General features: G+C 35.6%; 1 protein-coding gene across 1 annotated transcript in view; it reads left to right on the forward strand.

The window, feature by feature from the left end:
* LOC125653238 (metabotropic glutamate receptor 6-like) overlaps window positions 1-24,247 on the forward strand; it is a 68,406-nt gene that overhangs the window by 29,505 nt on the left and 14,654 nt on the right. The window contains exons 2-3 of the mRNA XM_048882602.2: window positions 15,183-15,399; window positions 23,694-23,981. Coding sequence (XP_048738559.1) covers window positions 15,183-15,399; window positions 23,694-23,981 — 505 coding nt within the window. The remainder of the gene's footprint in view (window positions 1-15,182; window positions 15,400-23,693; window positions 23,982-24,247) is intronic.

Consider the following 24,247-nt stretch of genomic DNA (forward strand, 5'->3'; position numbering starts at 1 on the left):
CTTGAGAACCCTTTGCTTGAAAGACATCAAACTTGGTACACTGGTACATCCTAAGGAGTAGATGACCCCTATTGATTTTGAGGTCATATGGTCAAGGGTCAAACTGGGCATAGGAATATACTGACCATTCAATGTCTAGAGAACCCTTTGCTTGACAGACATCAAACTTGGTACGCCAGTACATCTTCAGAAGAAGATGACCCCCATTGATTTTGAGGTCACATGGTCAAAGGTCAAGGGTCAAACTGGACATAGGAATATACTGTCCGACAAATATCTCGAGAACCCTTTGCTTGACAGACATCAAACTTGATACAGTGGTACATCTTCAAGAGAAGATGACCCCTATTGATTTTGAGGTCACATGGTCAAGGGTCAAACTTGACATGGGAATATACTGTCTGCTCAGTATCTCGAGAACCCTTTTCTTGACAGACATCAAACTTGGTACACTGATACGACTTCAGGAGAAGACGACCACTATTGATTTTGAGGTCACATGGTCAAGGGTCACACTAAACAGGAATATACTGTCCGTTCAATATTTTGAGAACCCTTCGCTTGACAGACATCAAACTTGGTACACTGGTACATCTTCAGGAGAAAATTACCCCTATTTATTTTGAGGTCACATGTTTAAAGGTCAAGGGTCAAACTGGACATAGGAATATACTGTCCGTTCAATATCTTGAGAACCCTTTGCTTTACAGACATCAAACGTGGTACACTGGTACGTCTTCAGGAGAAGACAACCCCTATTGATTTTCAGATCACATGGTCAAAGGTCAAGGGTCAAACTGGACATTGGAATATACTGTCTGCTCCATATCTTGAGAACCCTTTGCTTGACAGACATTAAACTTGGTACACTGGTACATCTTCAGGAGAAGATGACACCTATTGATTTTGAGGTTGCGTGGTCAAAGGTCAAGGGTTAAACTGTACATAGGAATATACTGTCCGCTCAATATCTTGAGAACCCTTTGCTTGACAGACATCAAACTTGGTACACTGGTACATCTTCAGGAGAAGATGACTACTAATTATTTTAAGGTCACATGGTCAAAAGTCAAGGGTCAAATTGGACATAGGAATATACTGTCCGTTCAATATCTTGAGAACCCTTTGCTTGACAGACATCAAACTTGGTACACTGGTACATCTTCAGGAGTTGATGACCCCTATTGATTTTTAGGTCACATGGTCAATCCACTCTTGACATAGGAAAATATTGTCTGCTCAATATTTTGAATTGATGATACTACTCTCAATTAAATGATGTGTGTGTGTATAATCCTTTTTAATTTTGCACCATGGGGGACATATGTGTTTTACAAACATCTCTTGTTGAATATTCATTAGATGCGGCAATTAGAATAAATTACCAAATGTCTTAACTTTTGTGGTTTATTTGTTTCGTTATTTTTTTTTCTCTGGTTCTGGGTTTGACCCCATTAATAATTACAAGTTCCTAGTAAGTATCACCTTTGTTAAAAGAATGGATGAAATCCCGTGTGATAGTACGGTATTCCATTACACAGGGATCTTTATGATAAAGGTTTTCAATGCACAGAGAAAGAGATAGGACAGTGTAATCTATTAGGATCTTGGCATGATAGACATGATAACGCGAGAACAGAGGAGACGAGCGTTGTAGTTAGGGACGCGGTGGAGTAATTGAATTATTAGTATAGCTTGTTCGTGAAAAAGTAGCAGTATGCGAAAGAACATCTCAGAATGTCATTTAGATTTGATGCAATTTTCTGCTTAATATTGATTTTAAATTTCTCGCACGACTTTGTGACAGAATATTGCAATTTCCTGGGGAATCTCGGGAACTTTGATACGAATATCCCCTTATTCAAGTGTAAACATAGACTATGTAGTTCAAATATTGGTCAGTGGTTACGTTCACGGATTGACGACTGACACTGTTCTCAGATAACGGCATCAGTGTCTAGTTCCATTCATTTCAATGCCATTTTACATGTAATCTCACGATCTTGACATATAGTGTCCATAACGTGAATTATAAACGGCAAAGAGAATAAGGCTGTGTGCATTAGAACAGAAATGTAGTGGAAGAGAATACTTAAAACTTATACAATGTAGTGCACGCATTGGGAAGTACATTGTATACTACGTAATTCAGTACTTGTACATGTGTGCATTGTATACTACGTAATTGTGTACATTGTTTACAACGTAATTCAGTACATGTGTACATTGTTTACTACGTATTTCAGTACTTGTACATGTGTACATTGTATACTACGTAATTCAGTACATGTACATGTGTACATTGTTTACTACGTTATTTAGTACACGTACATGTGTACATGTATACTACGTAATTCAGTACATGTATATGTAATGAAAATGCAGAAGTCGGTACATCAGATATCTTAACTACAGAAACATCAATGTGTTTAAATAAAGCAAGAGGGCTTATCTTTATAATGATACGTATATGCATGATGTGCAGACATAGGATTTGGTGGGGTCGTTTCAAAGATCCACGATCTTCTCAACTTGTGGGCGATGACCCCACCTTTGCACATTATTTTGTTGATATTCTTATTGGCTATTCACATACATGTTACATTTGTTCTCTTAATGTCGGTAAACTATGAATATTGGATAGGTGTATTTTTTATGATGTAACAGGTCTGCCATTGAATTGTTGACCAAAGTACACTTGGTATTAGTTAGTGGCATTTTTTATAGTCACGTGCTCTGCTATATTTTGTCTATTATACATGTTGAATTTGTAGTCAAGTGATTTGCTAATTTTGTCTTTATTATACATGTTGAATTGTTGATCAAAGGTATTTGATATCAATACACTTTAGTAGCAACTAGTAATTATACACAAAGTACTAAGTGGCGACCTGTACATAAAGTACTATATGCTGACTTGTAGACTCATATTGATGATTCATTGGAGGAACATTCACTCCATGTATCATGTAAGTAGACTAATATATGAATTGAAATATCTACACAAAAGCTCATAATGTTAATCATACTTTTGATCTAGTTATTTCTCATATTTACAAGAACATTAGTTAATCTGACGCTGATAACTATTCCAGTGTCTTGCACGACTTTTTAACCCTTTTAGCAGTTTTCGTTTTCACTTGCTTTTATAAACATGTTTCAATGACAATCTAGATTTTACGAAAGCCACTTTCACAAAAACATATATGTACATGTATATTTCAAGAATCAATTTTCCATTAATTTCTCAATTAAAGCATTGAAAGTGAACGATATTTAGAACATTTGTAATCCTTATGGTAAACTGAACTTCCCCTGACTCCTATGTAGTCATGGACGACTTCGTAACAGGTGGACAAAGGAATGCGATTCTCAAACTATTACAAAATACAAATCTCATATTTGTTTCGCTTCACGTACAGATTACAAAAGTACAATCATTACGGACAGGTCTTGTAATTCTTCACATAGGAATTTACAACAAAGGGTTAGGGAAAGGCTTGTCAGTTCATTGCATATAAATCCAGAATGGGCAGGATACAGACAGGTTTGTTAATTCATAGTATACAACTTTCAAAATAGACAAGTTACAGACAGGCTTGTTAATGTATATAACTTCTAAAATAGACAAGTTACAGACAGGCTTGTTAATTCATAGTATGAATAGACAAGTTACAGACAGGCTTGTTAATTCATAGTATGTATATATAACTTCTACAATAGGCAAGTTACAAACAGGCTTGTTAATTCATTGTATGTATATAACTTCTACAATAGGCAAGTTACAGACAGGTTTGTTAATTCATTGTATGTATATAACTTCTACAATAGGCAAGTTACAGACAGATTTGTTAATTCATAGTATGTATATAACTTCTAAAATAGGCAAGTTACAGACAGATTTGTTAATTCATAGTGTGTATATAACTTCTACAATAGGCAAGTTACAGACAGCCTTGTTAATTCATAGTGTGTATATAACTTCTACAATAGGCAAGTTACAGACAGCCTTGTTAATTCATAGTATGAATAGACAAGTTACAGACAGGTTTGTTAATTCATTGTATGTATATAACTTCTACAATAGGCAAGTTACAGACAGGTTTTTTAATTCATAGTATGTATATAACTTCTACAATAGACAAGTTACAGACAGGCTTGTTAATTCATAGTATGTATATAACTTCTACAATAGACAAGTTACAGACAGGCTTGTTAATTCATAGTAGGTATATAACTTCTACAATAGGCAAATTACAGACAGGCTTGTTAGTTCACAGCATATAGCTTCTACAACAGGCGGTTACAGTTAGGGTTGGTACATGTAACTTCTACAACTGGCGGTTACAGTTAGGGTTGGTACATATAACTTCTACAACAGGCGGTTACAGTTAGGGTTGGTACATGTAACTTCTACAACAGGCGGTTACAGTTAGGGTTGGTACATGTAACTTCTACAACTGGCGGTTACAGTTAGGGTTGGTACATATAACTTCTACAACAGGCGGTTACAGTTAGGGTTGGTACATATAACTTCTACAACAGGCGGTTACAGTTAGGGTTGGTACATATAACTTCTACAACTGGCGGTTACAGTTAGGGTTGGTACATGTAACTTCTACAACAGGCGGTTACAGTTAGGGTTGGTACATGTAACTTCTACAACAGGCGGTTACAGTTAGGGTTGGTACATATAACTTCTACAACAGGCAGTTACAGTTAGGGTTGGTACATGTAGCTGATTTAAAATAAATAATGTTTTTCCAGTGGCCATGAGTGGGTCGCGTAATGAAATACAGTTCTTATCGTAAAGTTGAATCCTACAAAAGTTCAAAAGCAGTACAGCGGTTTCGGAGAAGTTGCGTCCAGTGTTCAACAAAGCCTGATAATTCCTGTAAAATTTGTCGAATGAAGATGACGGCGCAATATGATCAACTAAATATGATGACTAACAATTCTACAGAATTGGAACAAAATCCATCGAGCGGTTTCTGAGGAGTTGCGTCCACAAAATGTTCATTTAGTGAAGCATGTACAAATTCAACAAAGTCCCATAACTCTTGTAAAATTTGTCAAATCAAAATGGCACAATACGATCAACTACTTATAGTGACTAATTGAACAAAATCTGTTGAACGGTTTCGGAGGAGTTACGTCCACAAAGTCAAGTGGGACGGACGAACACCGGTATTTCTCTGTCCCCTTCCGCGTTACAGTTGGGGATAATAACGGGCTCGTGGCGGGTGTGACCTATAGACAGGGGATGTTAACTCCTCCTAGACACCTGATCCTACCTCTGGTATAGCAAGGGTCGGTGTTTGCCCAACTCTTAATGTATTCCTTATAGGGTTTATGAGATTGATCGCTGTTCGTTATCTTCAGCTTTTTATATTGATTATATCTACTATAAAACGAAAGTAAGATATAATATACAATAAGACCTACAAACAGTTACATGTATAAACAAGGGGCTTGATATACACTGTTGTGTAAACATAATGTATTCATAGGATCTCTCCTCATCTGGTATCTTCATTTTAAGACTATTTCGTACGAGAAACACGAGGGACGTTGTAAATAACATGTTAATAAAGTACTAACTATTTGTGAATATAACACACAATTCTTCCTGCATACCTGCGGCTGTATTAGAATTAGTGCTAAGTAAGCCTCCTGGGATTAGACATATTGCATTTTCGCCTGATGGAGTATTGTACATGCGATTGAATTCTCCAGAACCATAAGATTGTGAACTAAGATAATTTGAGAATACAAAATCCGGATTATGTATATTACATCAAAATGAACAGAAATTCAAAAGTCAATTAGAGAACTCGTATATTAAGGTTGGTGTAGCACAATAATATTTCAGAAGAAAACGAAATCTATGGATTGAGAAAAAAACCCTTTCATATAGTTTCAGAATTTGTGGCTTTAAGCTATTCTCTCATTCGGATACAAGAGTGATTGTTACCCTTAAGTATAGAAAAGTAATTTACCCTCTGATTAGCGTTCAAGCAATAATTAGAAACAGAAAACCTAATCGATCTATTTCAGATTCAGTGTTCGAAATCAGATCGATACCTAGAGATTTTCACTTTAGGTTTTGGGCTTACGGATTAATTAATCAAAGCGTGTAAAATCCTAACCTCTCTATTACCGGAACCCTGATAACCGTAATCAATTACAGTCTGGAAATTGATCCTTTACAAAATTTGTGGTTTTTATCCATTTTTCTCTCTCGGTTACATCGCAAACTGTGATACACTTGTTTTCCCTACAAATATTTCCACACAATCTAACACGACAGAACTATGTAAATAGAGAGATTCCGGCTGAAATTAATCATATCTATGAAATCGTTCTATAACTATGACAAATAGATGACATGAAATGCTGTATATTATCAAAAATATTATTGTACATGTATATAGGTATTGCATGTGTAGCATACAGTATAGTGCACGCAAGTGTGTTGGTCAACAAGAAAAGCTCTCGCCCACAGTCTTTGGTTTTTGAACTTGCACTGGCTACTAGAAAATAATTGCATTCAAGAAAGGAAGGAAACGAAACAAATACCAAAAAAGGCAGTCTGACATAATGTACATAAAATAAGAAATTACTCTATAGCCGTGTTAATTGGAACATTTTTTCCACATCGATTTTTTTTTCTGCATATCATTTCTGGAGTGAGTTTGAAATCAAATCATACAAAGATAGAGATTAACATCTCCAACTCGATCTATATTAAAATATGCAAATGAGGTTTAGTCAGAGACCCAATTTGATTCAGAACATTGTTGCCAATATGTCCACACGTCCCCAACAAAATCTAGTAGCTCATTTGCTCTGGTTAACAATTACACTCTTCGCCTCTCTCGATTGGCATATTCTTTTTCTTTAACCTTGTTTGCAAATCAAAAAGAATTTCCGACGGCGCATCAATTGATCATGATTCCACAGGCCGGAGGATATCGAAGTCCGTGCCAATGTAGCGACAGAGAGCCATCACGCTAATTTTGTTTTTTTCTTAACGAAGATTGGAAGGGTTTAACGTCAAAAAACCACCGGGATAACCCATAAATACGCCGTCAATTAGACGAGAGAGGCCACATTTTATGTGTTTCGTATATTTTATTCCATGTTTGTAGGAAGCTATGTTCATTTTACTGTTATAAAATATCAACCATTATCTGTCCTAAGCATCACGACATTTAATGTAGACGCAATAAGATTTCCAATACTGAACAAATCTGTAAAAGGAAATTTCAGTGTACCACGTGCGATTATTTTACCAATGATAGAATGCGTCTACTAGTACATATATTATAACTCTACTCCCTTTAAATTTTCGATGTTTAGGAACTTGTTTGCTTTTCGTAAATGCATGAATTAATTAATTTTTCCTGTATGATTATGTCTCATCATGTCTACATGGGGGGATGCTTAAAGGTCATTGGGTTTCAAATCATTGCTTATGAATGTTGTAAAAAAATTATGATTTCATATATTCCGGAAAGCTTGAATTAATAAAAACTTTGACTCTGAGGATTGTATTTGCAAATTAGTGAACTTACTTCGAGATATTCTTCAATTTACTGAAATATGCATGTACTATTTATGTTGCCCCCCCCCCCCAACATATAAATGTCATAAAAGAATTTCATTCGATTTGGTATCAAAACATGATTCACGTTGTGAACCATATGTTTAAAAAGAAAGGGATTTAATCATCCTTTGTGCACTGAAATGAAAAACAATATTACAAAAGGAAGAAACTCCCTAATGAATTTTAAAAATCGATTGCGTAATAATCTGCTCGGTGAAATGCATAAATTACGCATTAGACTGGATTTAACGATGGTGATATTTGCTTTATAACTTTATAGTTGGATTAAGCATTGTGGCATACGTCACTGAGCCATCAAATGTAATCAAACAATCACAATTTTGATCGATATGTTAGAAAATATTGCCCGTGATTTTATATACACGGGTGATAGTTTGAATATTCATTTTTTTTTCTGAAGTTTCTAAACCTACCTCGAACTTAATATGCTTTTCTCGGATGAAAACTTGGAAGGTAATGAACAGTGATCAATCTCATAATTCTTATAAAGAATACTAAATTAAGATTAGGGAAAATACGACCCCTGGACACACCAGAGGTGTGATCAGGTGCCAAGGAAGAGTAAGCATGGCCTGTTCACTAGTCACACCTGCCGTTAGCCCCATCAGATAAACAAATTAACCCATCTCTCTCTCTCTCTCTCTCTCTCTCTCTCTCTCTCTCTCTCTCTCGCTACAAAAGTATATGAGAACGAATGTATAAACAACAATAAAGTTCCCTATAGAAATTTTCTGGAAGATTACTTTACACCCCAATTGAATGAATTGATACAGTAAGATAGAATCAAATGAATCACAATACAGGACTTCTTGATCAACAGAGAAATAATGAAATACGGTACATGTACATGTACCTGGTCATGTATGGAGGGTTTGAATATACATTCTTAATTAAGGATATGTTGGAGATTGGATTACAATTAAGTCCCTGTAGCTTCGTTTTGTTGGTATTGTGTTTTACAAGCTTATCTTAGAGGGGCGTGGACACGAGTTTTGATCGATGGACAGTAACGTTTTTACTACATGGACTTTGGTTTACAAGTCCCCTGCATAAAACATGACAGGAGATTGACAGACAAACCAAGAGCTTTGAAAATATGTTCTCAAAATTGACTAAATTCAACAATCTGTAATATTTTGAAACATTAAAGGAAATTGTTGGGAATCAAAATCTTTACAATATACACATCTTCAAGTTGTTTACAAAGTCTTAGCTTGAAAAGGACGAGAAGATTTAAATGCACAAATCATGCACTCACTTTTCAATATTTCCTCAAAACTAACTAGATTTCTCCAAAACTGAAATCAAAATCCCTGCAGCGTACACATGTACATCTTCAATACACATACAAACACTCTATAAAATAAGAAGATCCTTGCTTGAAAACTGAGGAGTTGGACGGACAAAACAATCTGTAAAATAAAGTCCTCACTTGAAAACTGTGGAAGGATTTAGACAGAGAAATCATGAACCCTCCATATACATGTAAAATTAAATTGCAAATTCATTGGTAAACTCCAGAAGAGGTCGAAATGGACCAAAATTGAAATATGAACTAGAAACGTCCAACAACGAAGCTACATATCATTGATACATATTGATAAATGACAGAGAAATGGAAATAGAAAACCTAGAACGGAAGGGTGGACGGACGAACAGCTGCACAGACACCACTGTGCCATAATACATGTAAGTCCCATTTAAAGACCAGTGTATAAAACAGTGCAATGGAGATAAGTATTCCACGAAAATTGATAATATCCCAGTGCCTACAGTTTAGTTAAACCCATCACACTGAGGCGTTGTTCTGTAGATCATCAGAGAGAAAACCACCATCTACTGGGGAAAACGGGGGTGGGGGTAAGTGACGAGTTATTGATAATGAACACTATACAACTATAAATGATAACTTTACCCAATCCGTCCGTCGTCAAACGACGTTACATAGGATTTTAATTTTGTTTTATGATCTCAGACAGTTACATCGCTTGGGGTCGAATTTACTATATAAAGAGTATATAGTAAATTCGACCCCAAGTGATGCAATTGGCTGTGTTTATGATGCAATTACTGTACAAGTAATGAAAGTCAAACGTGACGTTTACAGAATTCCGGAAAACATTGGGAAAGGCGCGCTTAAGCGATGTGTGGATATATATGAAAATATATAGGGTTATTCAGCTTAATTACACTTTCCTGACTCTCTACATCTACTTTTTAAAGAATTTCATTGAACATGTAATGTTTATGTTTTGGGTTTAAAATGTTAATATTCAATGACAATTATGCATTCTCATTGAGGTTTTTTGTTCTATTTGCAAAAAGGCACTGTTATCATGGTTACTTTTAATGTACAAAGTAGCGTACGAAATACATTTGTTAACAAAGACCATGGACTACATGTTCTTCCGCTCAGCGAACTGATTCCGAAGTGAGATCGTATGTGCGCGTTTCCAAAGGTATTGATACATTCTACGTAATATGTTTCAGGTCTTTCTGATCACAAGTCTTTTGATATCAAAAGGACTGTTTCCTACCCACGTCAACTTATTGTGTAAAGGGTAGCCATGAAAAGAGCATATCCTTGTCGATTATGTTCTCACTGGTCGCTTATGTTCTCACCGGTACACATTGGTAACAACAGAACGTAACAGTGAATCTGAATGGATTTTGTTCGAATCAAGATATGTTGTCGCATGTGCTAATAATACAAATTCATTGATTTATTCATGTTACAATGCAGTTACCTAGATGTATTTAAGCTCATAAATCATCTGGTACACCCATGGCGTGTTTTATGTAATGTACAGTAGCATATATAATGTAGAACAGACATTTGAATCATGTAGCATATTGGTTTAGAAAAAGCATGCCAACCTGACTTAGGCTGGACCTTGAGCTATATACATGTACAAGTTACTGAATAATTTTATTGTAATGGTATTTAACTTTGGTGGCAGGGGACAGTTTCTTTGGTTTTGAAACATGTGGATAGGGGGTATACACCAAAGTCAGATTATGACAGACTAATGAAAAATCATATTTCCATTTTATGTCAATACTTGTATTTCATATTAGTGTAGTTAATAAATTATGACCCTAAATTACATGTAATCTATAAATACTGGTGCTGGTGCACAAAACATGCTCTGAGCAGGTTCCCCTTTTTTGCTTTGATTTTCCCTCATTTGGGCTAATCCGCACCACCCCCACACCATCACAGTACCAAACATGGGGATTTAGACACTGTGCACAATCAAGAACCCTATCTGCCCTTCTAAAAAATCTACCTCTCATATGGGGCCATCCACCTTCCCTCACAGCTACAGACCTTTTGCTAGACCCTGCATGTTTTCACCGGAATTTCTTCAGCAACTGACCACGTGTCTTAGTTTCGTATTTGCACCCATCTATATGCTAGGAATCATGGTGACACCTACATGTTGTATATCAACATTTTTACTAAGCACTCAGCTACATTTGACATGCATCCTAAAATTATTGTATACATTTTTACACATGTAATATCACTTCAAATACGGGGTAATTCCATTTTTTGAAAAAGTGAGCTTAACGGAATGTGCCACTCAAACTACTTATAATCGTCATCTGCTTAATTTTACTATCCAACAGGAATTACCATCAACGCAACTAGGAAAGTCGTGAAATATTGAAAATTCCCTTCATTTTACACCCAGCATTTGATAGATTGATTTATAGATTCAATGATTCTGCTTGCTTCATTTTTACCAATTCACATAGTCCTTTACATTAAGGCAAGTCAATAAAACTTTGGGAGCGTTCAGCTTCCTTTCATAAGAATTGTATTGTGAGACTCCATTGTGTCGGGCGCATTAATTATACATGTGTTGGCACTTGGGGGAGATTTAATATAAAACAGAATTGAAAAAAAGAATGACATCAACAAATTTTATTTATATGAAAAACTAGTTTAGACATTTGACATCATCACAACGTATATGTAATATATTTTTGGTAGCACAAAAATACATGAATATCTAGAACGTCATGTAATTATTTCATCATGTGATGAAACAATCATTTCTGACTTGCAAACATTTTAAGTATTCGTATGCTTCGCAAGAGGTAATTGATGTCCAATATAATATCCTTCATGACATAAAAGGGTCAGCGAAGTGATAAAATGACCCAACTCTATCACGTAAACCCTATATCCTCTGCCATCGAATAGAAGAAGGAAAAAACCAATAAAGATACACTACGTTATTATTGCGACTTCTGACGGGTCGGAATTCCGACAGAAATGAAAGTAGAATGTAAATATCAAACACAAAAATAAATTTCAATGTAGAAAATCCACGAGGGTATGAACTGCCACGCTTGGCACCGGCGCACGTTTCATGAAGCGCGGTGAAGTATGTCAGTGAGAAGCGTCAGTGTTCATATCATCGTGAATATTCAAAAATGAAAATTAATTCTTAAATATCTATTGGTAAACGAACTCTAATTTTCACTCTCCTCACCTAAATGTGCAAGTCTTATGTATAACTCTGAACAAAAGATCATTTATGTCAGAATTCTAGTTTTTTATATGTAAATCAAGACTCAGAGACAAGTAAGAGACAGATATGGTCGTCAGACTTGGCTGGAGCGGTAAACGTTTTACCTTTAAATTTTACATATACGCACCATTCTTTAGTTTATACGCACCAGTCTTTAATTTATACGTGCCAGTTTAGTTTATACGTACCAGACCATTGAATTATACGGATCAGGCTTTAATTAGTTTACATACCTGTCAACTAAAGGTTGGTACGTATGAGACTTTAGTTCATACAACCAGATTATGTATGTACCAGGCTTTTGATTATGCGTACAGGATTATAGATCTTGCACGTACTTACACGTACTAGATATTGGATTATACATGTACCTACCACACTTTACATCATACGTACAATGTACCAGGCTCCCTATTTATTTAACGATGATCTGCAAACAATTTCTATAAGAATACAACATAGCAATGCCTCTCGGGTTCCGTCTAGGCTCTGCGTCAAATTCAAAGACATTTAACTTAGGTAGTGACTATTCCCTTGACAAGCGCTCGGCATTGGAAGTGAAAAGCACGGGTCTTTCAGGTAAAAAGTGAAGGTAACGAACAGTGATCAGTCTCATAAATTCCATAAAGAATTAAAAATAGGGCAAACACGAACCCCTGGACACACTAAAGGTGGGATCAGGTGTCTAGAGGAATAAGTATCCCTGTTGACCGGTATATCAGAGATGTCCAGGAGGAGTAACCATCCCCTGTCGACCGGTCACACTCGTCATGTGCCCTCTATCTTGATAAAGTAAATGGAGTAATCCGTAGTCAAAATCAGTATGTAAAGAACGGCTTAACAATTTGTATGAAACAAGTCAGACAGAATTCGACCTAATGATAGGTTGTATTTACAAATAACATAATTAGTAACGACCATAAAATCTCCGAAATGCAGACTTCAATCGATAATTTTGAAACCCATTTTACACCAACTTATTTGTCAGTAGCTTGTTTCGATTTAAACAGTTATCATATGCAGAACATACTCTCGTGTATCGAATCAATTGAGAGACATAAATCTCATAAACAGGTGATAATGGAAATATTGCTACATAAATACGGAAAGTTGACGATAGAGGAGATGAAGTAATCCCGTTTGTCATAGAGATATGACATTAAAACGAAGGTCTCGTGTTACGATAGACGCTGGTACGATCAGCGCCAAGCATACAACTGTAGGTCAAAATTTGTAGCAATCTAGTGACGTCTCTATACGAGTGAAAAATTCTAGAATGGGACGTTAAATCATATGCACACGTATATTACAGAATTGTTTTTAAAGAATAATGATCGCGTTTTCTTGTGTATTGCATGATACATATTGTAATCTCTGAGGTCGAGAAATGTTTTGAAATACGAGGCTTTTATATTTCCAAAACATTTTGAGACCAAGGAGCTATCCTGCAACATACACGAAAACAAGAACTTTATTTCTATTCCATTACAGCTCAGAAATATACAGCCGATCGTTTTCCTATATAGCTACGAATTAGGTCACTGTCATGGCAGTTTCCGAAACGGCCTACACTGTCTTTTGGTTGTGAAATGGTAGGGGTATTCTAAATCTACTTTGAAAAATAACCCATTTTTCAAGTATTTAGTTTGATGTTAATGGATTATATCAATTACTTTGAATACAGTTTAAGAAAAACTTGTCTGTGCATCGCCATGTTTACATGTGTATCGCTCTCAAAATGCAGACGATTAGTTTATATTGAATGACAAATGCTCTTCAGTCATTTATGAATGTGTTTTACAACATATATTGATTGCTTTTTATAATTATAACATTGAATTATCAGTCATCGACTTTATTGTTGCATTGATACAGTGTAGCAAACCTCGAAGTACAAGCGAGATTTGTATCAATTTTCTCATAATCAATTGATATGTATGAGGGTATATCGTAGAATAATGACCGCGGTATTTCTTTTATCTTTGCAATAACCGTAGTAGAATGTCTGCTAGAATACACTTTATCGAACGTATATGCGTATTCAACAGGGAATGTTTACTCCTCCCCATCACTTTAGTCCACCACTTGTGTATCCAGGGGTTCATGGTCTGTCCTTCTCTCAATTGTGTATAGCTATAAAGTTAATATTATCACTATTCTTTGTATTCACTTTTTGATGTACTGGATTGCCAAGCATTATGTTTTTGTGATAGGGTTATATGTATTCAATTAAAATTGCATGGGAAAGAGTTTAGTAATGCAGAACTCTAATATAATTTAATTTCTCATGTTGTTTAGACATTTATCCATTAACACAAGTATAGGTCTACATAATTAAGGAGTGTAATTACTAGATATAAAGTTAATACTATTCCTTAGCTTGCAAGTACATTCTTAAGAATCATGACAAACAACACTCTTTAAGATACAATTTTCTGTTTTATTACTATATTCATGGGATAAAAGTCCCCATCCTGTGTTTTATTTGGGATATTTATTCCCATTCATGCTCAAATAGGATATTCACTGCCATTTCATGTTCATTATGGGACATTTCCTCCTATGGGACATTGTATCCCATTTTAAATTTAAATATGGGAGTTAAAATCCTATGGGAGAAATTCTATTTTTTTCTCCCATGGGATTTTTGGTGGGAGTGAAAATCCCCCAAGTGGGATTAAAAATCCCACCAAAATCCCATGGGATTTTTTTTATTTCAGGTGAAATATCTTAAAAACTACAATAGTTACAAGTGTAAATGTTGGTGCATGTCTTGTGGACATAAAATCCCATCTTTTTTTGTAAAGGGTTTATTTGTATCCTTAATAAAAGGGTTGGCGAAACTCCGGACTTCTGTCGTGTCCAGAGTTAAATGTCGCACTGTTTTATGTTTTTTATTTATGAGATAGAAAGAGAAGAACTTATTTTTCATTAAATGCGATTAAGAAAACTGAAAGTGCAAAGAAAATGAGATGAGTGATTTTTTTAAAAAAAATTGTTATTTTCAGATACCCCAAATAAGTTATGCGTCTACGAGTATTGATTTAAGCGACAAGTCCCGATTCGAGTATTTTTCCAGAGTCGTACCCCCAGATACATTCCAAGCCCAGGCAATGGTGGATATAGCCAAGGCGTTCGGTTGGAATTACGTGAGCACCCTGGCTGACGAGGGAGACTATGGTGTCAAGGGGATAGGGGCATTCAAAGAAAGATCGACCGAAGCCGGTATGTCTCACAGACCATTTATAACGAGTCAGTTTCCTTGCTGAAATACTTTATATATGTTAGTTTTCATACACAAGATTACTAGGTATATTTCTTCGTTCATTTTAATGTTTACAAAATGAGGTTTGAAATACGGATATGAATAATCAAAAACTTTGTTTTTACTATTGATGGGGAGGGGTGTGTGAAAGAAAACCGCACAATCTTGCAATAATATAACAATAGCTGTTGAGAAAATAAGCCAAGTTTATAATAATTATTCACTATGAACCTAAACAAGAGGTCCACAGGCCTTATCGGTCACCTGAGTACTAGTGAAAAATTATCACTACTCCCAAGGGCTATGAAATCTAGAAAAACATTGCTGTTCTGAATATCTAAACTAAATTTAAACATTCACCAAAAGTATAAAACAAGATGTGTTCTTACAACTTCAATGCCTTCATAAGTGCATACACTGATGAAAGGCTTCACACAATATAATAGGTGTATTAACATTAAAAGATATGACTAATTTGGACCCATCTTAAAGTCAAAACCCTGAGTTGTGATATTCACCATTTTTAGCTCACCTGAGCTGAAAGCTCAAGTGAGCTTTTCTGATCACCTGTATTCCGGCGTCCGTCTGTCCGTCCGTATGTCCGTCTGTAAATTTTTCACATTTTCAACTTCTTCTCAACAACCACTGGGCCCATTTCAACAAAAGTTGGCACAAAACATCCTTAGGTAAAGGGAATTCTAAATTGTTAAAATAAAGGGCCAGGCCACCTTCCAAGGGGAGATAATCAAGAAAAGGTAAAAATAGGGTAGGGTCATTAAAAAATCTTCTTCTCAAGAACCACTGGGCCAGAAAAGATGAAATTTATATGAAAGCTTCCTTATATAATGCAGATTCTAAATTGTTAAAATCATGGCCCCCAGGGGTCGGATGGGGCCACAATAGGGGATCAAAGTTTTACATACAAATATATAGGGAAAATCTTCGTCTCAAGAACCACTGAGCCAGAAAAGCTGAGGTTTATATGAAAGCTTCCTGATATAGTAGAGATTCTAAATTGTTAAAATCATGGCCCCCGGGAGTCGGATGGGGCCACAATAGGGGGTCAAAGTTTTACATACAGATATATAGGAAAAATCTTTAAAAATCTTTTTCCCAAGAACCACTGAGCCAGAAAAGCTGAGATTTATATGAAAGCTTCCTGATATAATGCAGATTCTAAATTGTTAAAATCATGGCCCCCGGGGATCGGATGGGGCCACAATAGGGGGTCAAAGTTTTCTTTTTGTTGTTTGTTTTTTTTTCCGGTTTTTTTTTTTTTGGATATAGTGCAGATTCAAGTTTGTTAAAATCATGGACCCCGGGGATTGGATAGGGCCTCAAGGGGGGCATCAAAGTTTTACATACAAATTTATAGGAAAAATCTTGAAAAATCTTCTTCTCAAGAACCACTGAGCCAGAAAAGCTGAGGTTTATATGAAAGCTTCCTGATATAGTGCAGATTATAAATTGTTAAGATCATGGCCCCCGGGGGTCGGATGGGGCCACAATAGGAGGTCAAAGTTTTACATACAAATATATAGGAAAAATCTTTAAAAATCTTTTTCCCAAGAACCACTGAGCCAGAAAAGCTGAGATTTATATGAAAGCTTCCTGATATAGTACAGATTCTAAATTGTTAAAATCATGGCCCCTGGGGTAGGATGGGGCCACAATAGGGGGTCAAAGTTTTTTTTGTTGGTTTGTTTGTTGTTGTTTTTTTCGTTGTTTTTTTTTTTGTTGTTTTTTTTTTTATATAGTGCAGATTTAAGTTTGTTAAAATCGTGGACCACAGGGATCGGATGGGGCCTCAAGGGGGCATCAAAGTTTTACATACAAATTTATAGGAAAAATCTTTTAAAATCTTCTCAAGAACCACTGAGCCAGAAAAGCTGAGGTTTATATGAAAGCTTCCTGATATAGTACAGATTCTAAATTGTTAAAATCATGGCCCCCGGGGGTCGGATGGGGCCACAATAGGAGGTCAAAGTTTTACATACAAATATATAGGAAAAATCTTTAAAAATCTTCTTCTCAAGAACCACTAAGCCAGAAAAGCCGAGATTTATTTGAAAGCTTCCTGATATAGTACATATTCTAAATTGTTAAAATCACGGCCCCCGGGGGTCGGATGGGGCCATAATAGGGGGTCAAAGTTTTACATACAAATATATAGGAAAAATCTTTAAAAATCTTCTTACCAAGAACCACTGAGCCAGAAAAGCTGAGATTTATATGAAAGCTTCCTGATATAGTAGAGATTCTAAATTGTTAAAATCATGGCCCCCGGGGGTCGGATGGGGCCACAATAGGGGGTCAAAGTTTTACATACAGATATATAGGAGAAATCTTTAAAAATCTTTTCCCCAAGAACCACTGAGCCAGAAAAGCTGAGATTTATATGAAAGCTTCCTGATATAGTACAGATTCTAAATTGTTAAAATCATGGCCCCCGGGGATCGGATGGGGCCACAATAGGGGGTCAAAGTTTTCTTTTTGTTGTTTTTTTTCCCGGTTTTTTTGTTGTTGATATAGTGCAGATTCAAGTTTGTTAAAATCATGGACCCTGGGGATTGGATGGGGCCTCAAGGGAGGCATCAAAGTTTTACATACAAATTTATAGGAAAAATCTTTTAAAATCTTCTCAAGAACCACTGAGCCAGAAAAGCTGAGGTTTATATGAAAGCTTCATGATATAGTGCAAATTATAAATTGATAAGATCATGGCCCCCGGGGGTCGGATGGGGCCACAATAGGAGGTCAAAGTTTTACATACAAATATATAGGAAAAATCTTTTAAAATCTTTTTCCCAAGAACCACTGAGCCAGAAAAGCTGAGATTTATATGAAAGCTTCCTGATATAGTACAGATTCTAAATTGTTAAAATCATGGCCCCCGGGGATCGGATGGGGCCACAATAGGGGGTCAAAGTTTTCTTTTTGTTGTTTGTTTTTTTTCCCGGTTTTGTTGTTGTTGATATAGTGCAGATTCAAGTTTGTTAAAATCATGGACCCCGGGGATTGGATGGGGCCTCAAGGGGGGCATCAAAGTTTTACATACAAATTTATAGGAAAAATCTTTTAAAATCTTCTCAAGAACCACTGAGCCAGAAAAGCTGAGGTTTATATGAAAGCTTCATGATATAGTGCAGATTATAAATTGTTAAGATCATGGCCCCCGGGGGTCGGATGGGGCCACAATAGGGGATCAAAGTTTTACATACAAATATATAGGAAAAATCTTTAAAAATCTTCTTCCCAGAACCACTGAGCCAGAAAAGCTGAGATTTATATGAAAGCTTTCTGATATAGTGCAGATTCAGGTTTGTTAAAATCATGCCCCTCCCCCCCCCCTGGGGTAGGATGGGGCCAGAATAGGGGATCAAAGTTTTACATACAAATATATAGGGAAAATCTTCTTCCCAAGAACCATTGGGTCAAAGAAGTTCACATTTACATGAAAGCTTTCTGACATAGTGTAGATTCAGGTTTGCAAAAACCATGGCCTCCAGGGGAAGGTTTGGGCCATAATAGGGACTACGGTTTTACATGCAAATAGATATGGAAAATCTTCTGATATGGACCAAGGTGACTCAGGTGAGCGATGTGGCCCATGGGCCTCTTGTTTGTACATCTTTTTCTTCTATTCCTTAGTATGCATTTAGATTGTATACAGTATCAGCAAAGTTACACATAAACACTATGTACTAAGTTTGGCCCCACCTTGGGGTCAGAACCCCTACCCCTGGGATCATGAAATTTACAATTTTGGTAGAAGCCCTTCTGCTTTACATCTTAATGGATTTAGTTTTTCTTAAACATATGCGGTTCTAGAGAATTTTTTTTTAAATTGGTCAATTTTGGACAGTTTTTGCCCCGCCTCTAAGGTCCCAGGGGTGGAGGAATCCTGACATTTATAATTTATGTCCCCTTGTTCCAAAGATGCTTCATACCAAATTTGAAAAGAATTGGTATAGTAGTTATCAAGAAGGAAGTTAGAAATGTCTATTGTTCACACATTTAGTAACTGTCCATTTTGGCTCCACTCTGATACCAATACCCATACCCCTTGGATCATCAAATTTACAATTTTGGTAAAGGACTATATCATCAATAGCAGTAAAGAAGATGTTACATGTATTTAAGTATTTTACACATAAACACTATGTACCAAGTTTGGCCCCGCCCTGGGGTCAGAACCCCTACCCCAGGGATCATGAAATTTACAATTTTGGTAGAGGCCTTCCTGCTCTACATCATCATGCATTTATTTTTTCTTACACATGTGCGGTTCTTGAGAAGAAGATTTTTGAAAATTGGTCAATTTTGGGCAGTTTTTGCCCCGCCCCTAAGACCCCAGTGGTGCTGGAGTCTTGAAATTTACAATTTATGTTCCCCTTGTCCAAAAGATGCTTCATACCAAATTTGAATAGAATTGGACTGGTAGTTATCTAGACAAAGTTAAAAATATTCAATTGGTAACGCACGACGGACGACAACCAAGTGCTATAGGTCACGTGAGTTTACTCAGGTGACATAAAAACATTAAAGACAAGTTAAAATGGTTTTCAATTTAAATGATGACATTATACATGTATTTTCTTTTCACTTGCATTGTATTCTGAATGTTATCTCGAATCTTAAAATACAACTTGTGCAGAAATGTATTGTGTGGTAGTCATACATTTTGATTGCATAACAAAGCAATTCTTAGCAATAATACATTGGCTTTAAGAATGTTAGTGACAGTTTAATGTACCGAAACAACAAAATCGAGGAGATAGACCTTGTAGAAATGCCGCGGTAACGTGCATGCTCGTTCAATATAACGAGTACCTGCCATAATAGCTACACGAATCTGTGTTTGCCTTGGTAGTTTACCACTTAAACGTAAAAACATGAAAACAATTTCATTTATACAGAAAATCTCTTTAGTTATAATCGATTAAAGTTAGTATTTTAAGTGTCCAAATGAAGTCTTTGCTGTAAACAGCCATTAAATATGCATTAGGCTTTATGGGATAAGAAATATATTTTGAAGAGGAATAAAAATCTGACTTTTGTTTATTATACAAATTTCCATAATTTCGTAGGAGTTTGATCAAATAATATATTTTAGGAAACTCGGACTATCAAAAGAACTTATGAAATCCAAATAAGAAAGGATATTGTAATCATTTAATAATTAATGTGGTTCCGTGTTTTGTATTGTTATTAAGTTCGCACGCGACAATGCTCAATAAAATAATATTTTCCCTGACATTTCAGGTACAATACACGTACATCCTTGTTTCTAAAAAAATAAAAAATAAAATAAAAGGTGATTAAAAAAAGAGTTCGCATATTTTGATAGTTCGTAGTAGTAGCAAGTGAAATTGTAAAGTCAGCTCTTGTGTATTACAGAAGTTTTTAAATAATATGGACATTACTTTTATAGCAATGTAGGGGATAGACATCATTGAAACAATCGATTTTGATTTGATATTGTTTAACGTCACACTCGAGAAGTTCTCGCTCATATGGAGACGTCCCCATTGTTGGTGAAGGGTTGTAAAATTCAGGTACATGCTCGATCGGCCTTTGAACATTCGAAAATCAAACCCGGGACCCTTGTATTAAAGGGACATGGGCACGATTTGAGCTGAAAATGTTCAAATTCTATTTTTCCAATTTTAATGTTTGCAGTGTTTAATTAGGGTACAGTTATAATGGTCAGCAAAAATTTGAATGTCAGTTGCTGAGTCACAAGAGAGATACAGAGCTCATAATTCTTTGTTATGGTAACAAGACTCGTGTCGTGTTTTTGTTTACATACATGTAGGTTAAATATACTAGGAAAATTACGTATATATAAAGCAAATTTTCAATTTACAAGTTAATTCTCAGCACAGTTAAACTGTTTCTAGTGTTTGTCACATCTCATTTTGTTTTGAACAAAGCCATCTATATGTAAACAAAAACATAGCACGAGCCTGTTTACATAACAAAGAATTGAGAGTGCTGTATCTCACTTATAACTCAACCACTGACATTCAAATATTTGTCACATATAGATTGCTTTGTTTAAAACAAAGTGATACAACGATCTTGATATTTGACCCCTGATCGTGAAGAATCACAGGTGTCCGCCAGTTAATTTCCTTCGGTTTTATCATCTAGTACTGGGAGGCACTCTTTCGTGTTTGCAATAAGGCTACATGTAGTTTGGCCTAGATGTTACATGTATGTATAATATATATTGTGATTGGCCTCTCATATTTTCATAACTACACTCCTATTACGTCAGTTTTAATTAAATGACAATTGTGAAAAACAAACGTGTGTTTTGTTGTTTGAGCAAAACAAAAAACAAAAAACAAAAAAAAAAAACCCAAAAAAAGCACACACACACACAAAATAAACAACAACAAAAAATAAAATAAAAATAACCCCAAAAAGCAGCTTCATTGAAGGCAGCAGCTTTTCACTAGCGTTTCAAGAAATTTTGCTTAAAAATGTTTATGGCAAACATTAATCAATTGTAAATATAGACAATATGTACAGTGTATATGTACCTGTATGTAATGTTTTTCAGGGAATGCAATAGAACTGTATGTACCATGTACATAATGTACATGTAGAAAGAAATATAAGTGACTATCATGTATTTTGATGTCAGTTTGACACCAAAAGTTGAATTCAATGAAAATTGCTCTATATTGTATATCGATATTTCAGTAATAAAACCAACATTTAATTATTTTAAACACTTTTTAACCTTAAAACAGGTGCAAGACAATACTTCTTCCCTATGAACAATATTTCTTTACACTAAAAGCGGTCATCTAACATAGTTTTCGTAGGTTTCTCTTGTTTTTGTACAAAATAAATGTTTTATTAGCCATTAATATATATTCCTATGCCATTGAGATATTTTGAGAAAAAATGGTTGCCGTGACGGAAAAACAATTTACATGAACCTATTTCTTTCTTGTAAAATACTTTAAAATGCAAATCGAAGTCATACATATCAACAATCCATACAAGTGTTGAAAGGCACTGAGGCAACCAGATAACAGTCAAAAGGCACAGGGACACCCCCATTACAGTGTCTGCAACATGCATAAATTCAACAGCACATTTGTGATGAGAAAAAAAACAACATCGCTCTAAAATTTAGTCAATCGTGCTTTTAAATTCTATTATCAATCTCGCTACGTGTCGCCTGAAATCTAACTAATCTTATTTATTATTCATTAGTTGATGTAATTGACTGTTCCGTAAGTACCACGCATCTATCAAGACGAATTTCGTTTTCTACTTATTCGATTAGTCCTCCGTTAGCGTCATTGAAATAAGTGATTCTGAAATTAAGCAGGCATTTGTAAGTAAACTTCGTGGGAAAGCAAGTTGAAGTAAATATTAATCGGGATGATTTTAATTTAAGATTCTTTTTAGTGGAGTAACCGATCCTCTCTATTAGAGTGTTAGGGTTTAAACACTAAAATAGAACCTCAACGTAAAATGAATTTGAATATGATATCATCATTTAAATGCATTGTGATAATAGCTATCTATCATTATAATCATAATAACATCTATTTTTAATATAATCATAATTTTATTTATACATGCACAGGTCAATGTTTGGTGTGCAACAACATTTTGAAATTGTAACTCAAATTTTCATAAAAAACATAACAGATGCAATTTTATGTATGAATAAATATACCCCCCCCCCCCCCAACAGATGTCTAGGAAAGGGAAACAAAGACAAGAAAACACTGTCTCAACACTGGTGAGAATTGATATCATCTAAAAAAGTTCACACCATATGCTACTCGACTACCATCTCTCTTTCATCCTCATTTATTTACATCTGTATGTAGCCCATGCAGTTTAGGCAATATCTCAAACTGATTACTTTTCGTTTCTCACGACGATTGGCGATAAATCTCGAGAGGCCCATGGTTTCTACTACGTATTATGCAGCTGTTAATTCATTTCGCTTGTGGACCCCTTGTGAATAATTTTGTAACAAACCATGTTAGTGGTTGCCTTTAATGTAATCATGACATGTATTATATTGCATTGTAATTCCAAAACGCGATGTATAGATCTACATGTCATTAATATTTCCATATTTTGTCCCGTTTAACAAAATCGTGAAACATACAATTTTGTGCATCATTATAGCCATTTTGAACTCGATCCGAGACCTCTCCAATGCAAATGACGGGCCTATTGATTTCATTTTCTTCTTTCCCTAATTATACAGGTATATGTGTGGCCCAGTCCCTCACCATTCTTCGAGATGACACAGACTCCAGGATTGAACAATTAGTGTTAGATCTTCTAAAGAATGAGCGAGCTAAAGTGGTGGTTATGTTTGCTAACGAAGACAACGCCAAACGGGTTCTGAAAGCTCTTCTGAAAGTGAATAAAACCTCGGAGTTAACGTTCTTAGCCAGTGACAGCTGGGGTGCCAAAATACATCCAGTCAAAGGCCAAGAAATGGCGGCAGAGGGCGCTGTGACATTGCTTCCAACACGACATGTTATAAAGGGTAATCGTTGTATTTATGTCGTACACAAAAATTTCAATAATAAGTAAAAACTAAAGATTTTTTATCAAATGGTTCAAATGACAGATAATAAGATGTGGTTGTAAGCGGCTTTGTCTGAAGCGTCAGTCTACATTATACAAATGACAGATAATAAGATGTGGTTGTAAGCGACTTTGTCTGAAGCGTCAGTCTACACTATACAGTAGGTATACACATTTCTCTACGTTCAGTATACACACAACGTCCAGTATCTGATTTTCTACTTC

This window comes from Ostrea edulis, chromosome 7 (assembly GCF_947568905.1).
Source record: "Ostrea edulis chromosome 7, xbOstEdul1.1, whole genome shotgun sequence".
Taxonomy (NCBI): domain Eukaryota; kingdom Metazoa; phylum Mollusca; class Bivalvia; order Ostreida; family Ostreidae; genus Ostrea; species Ostrea edulis.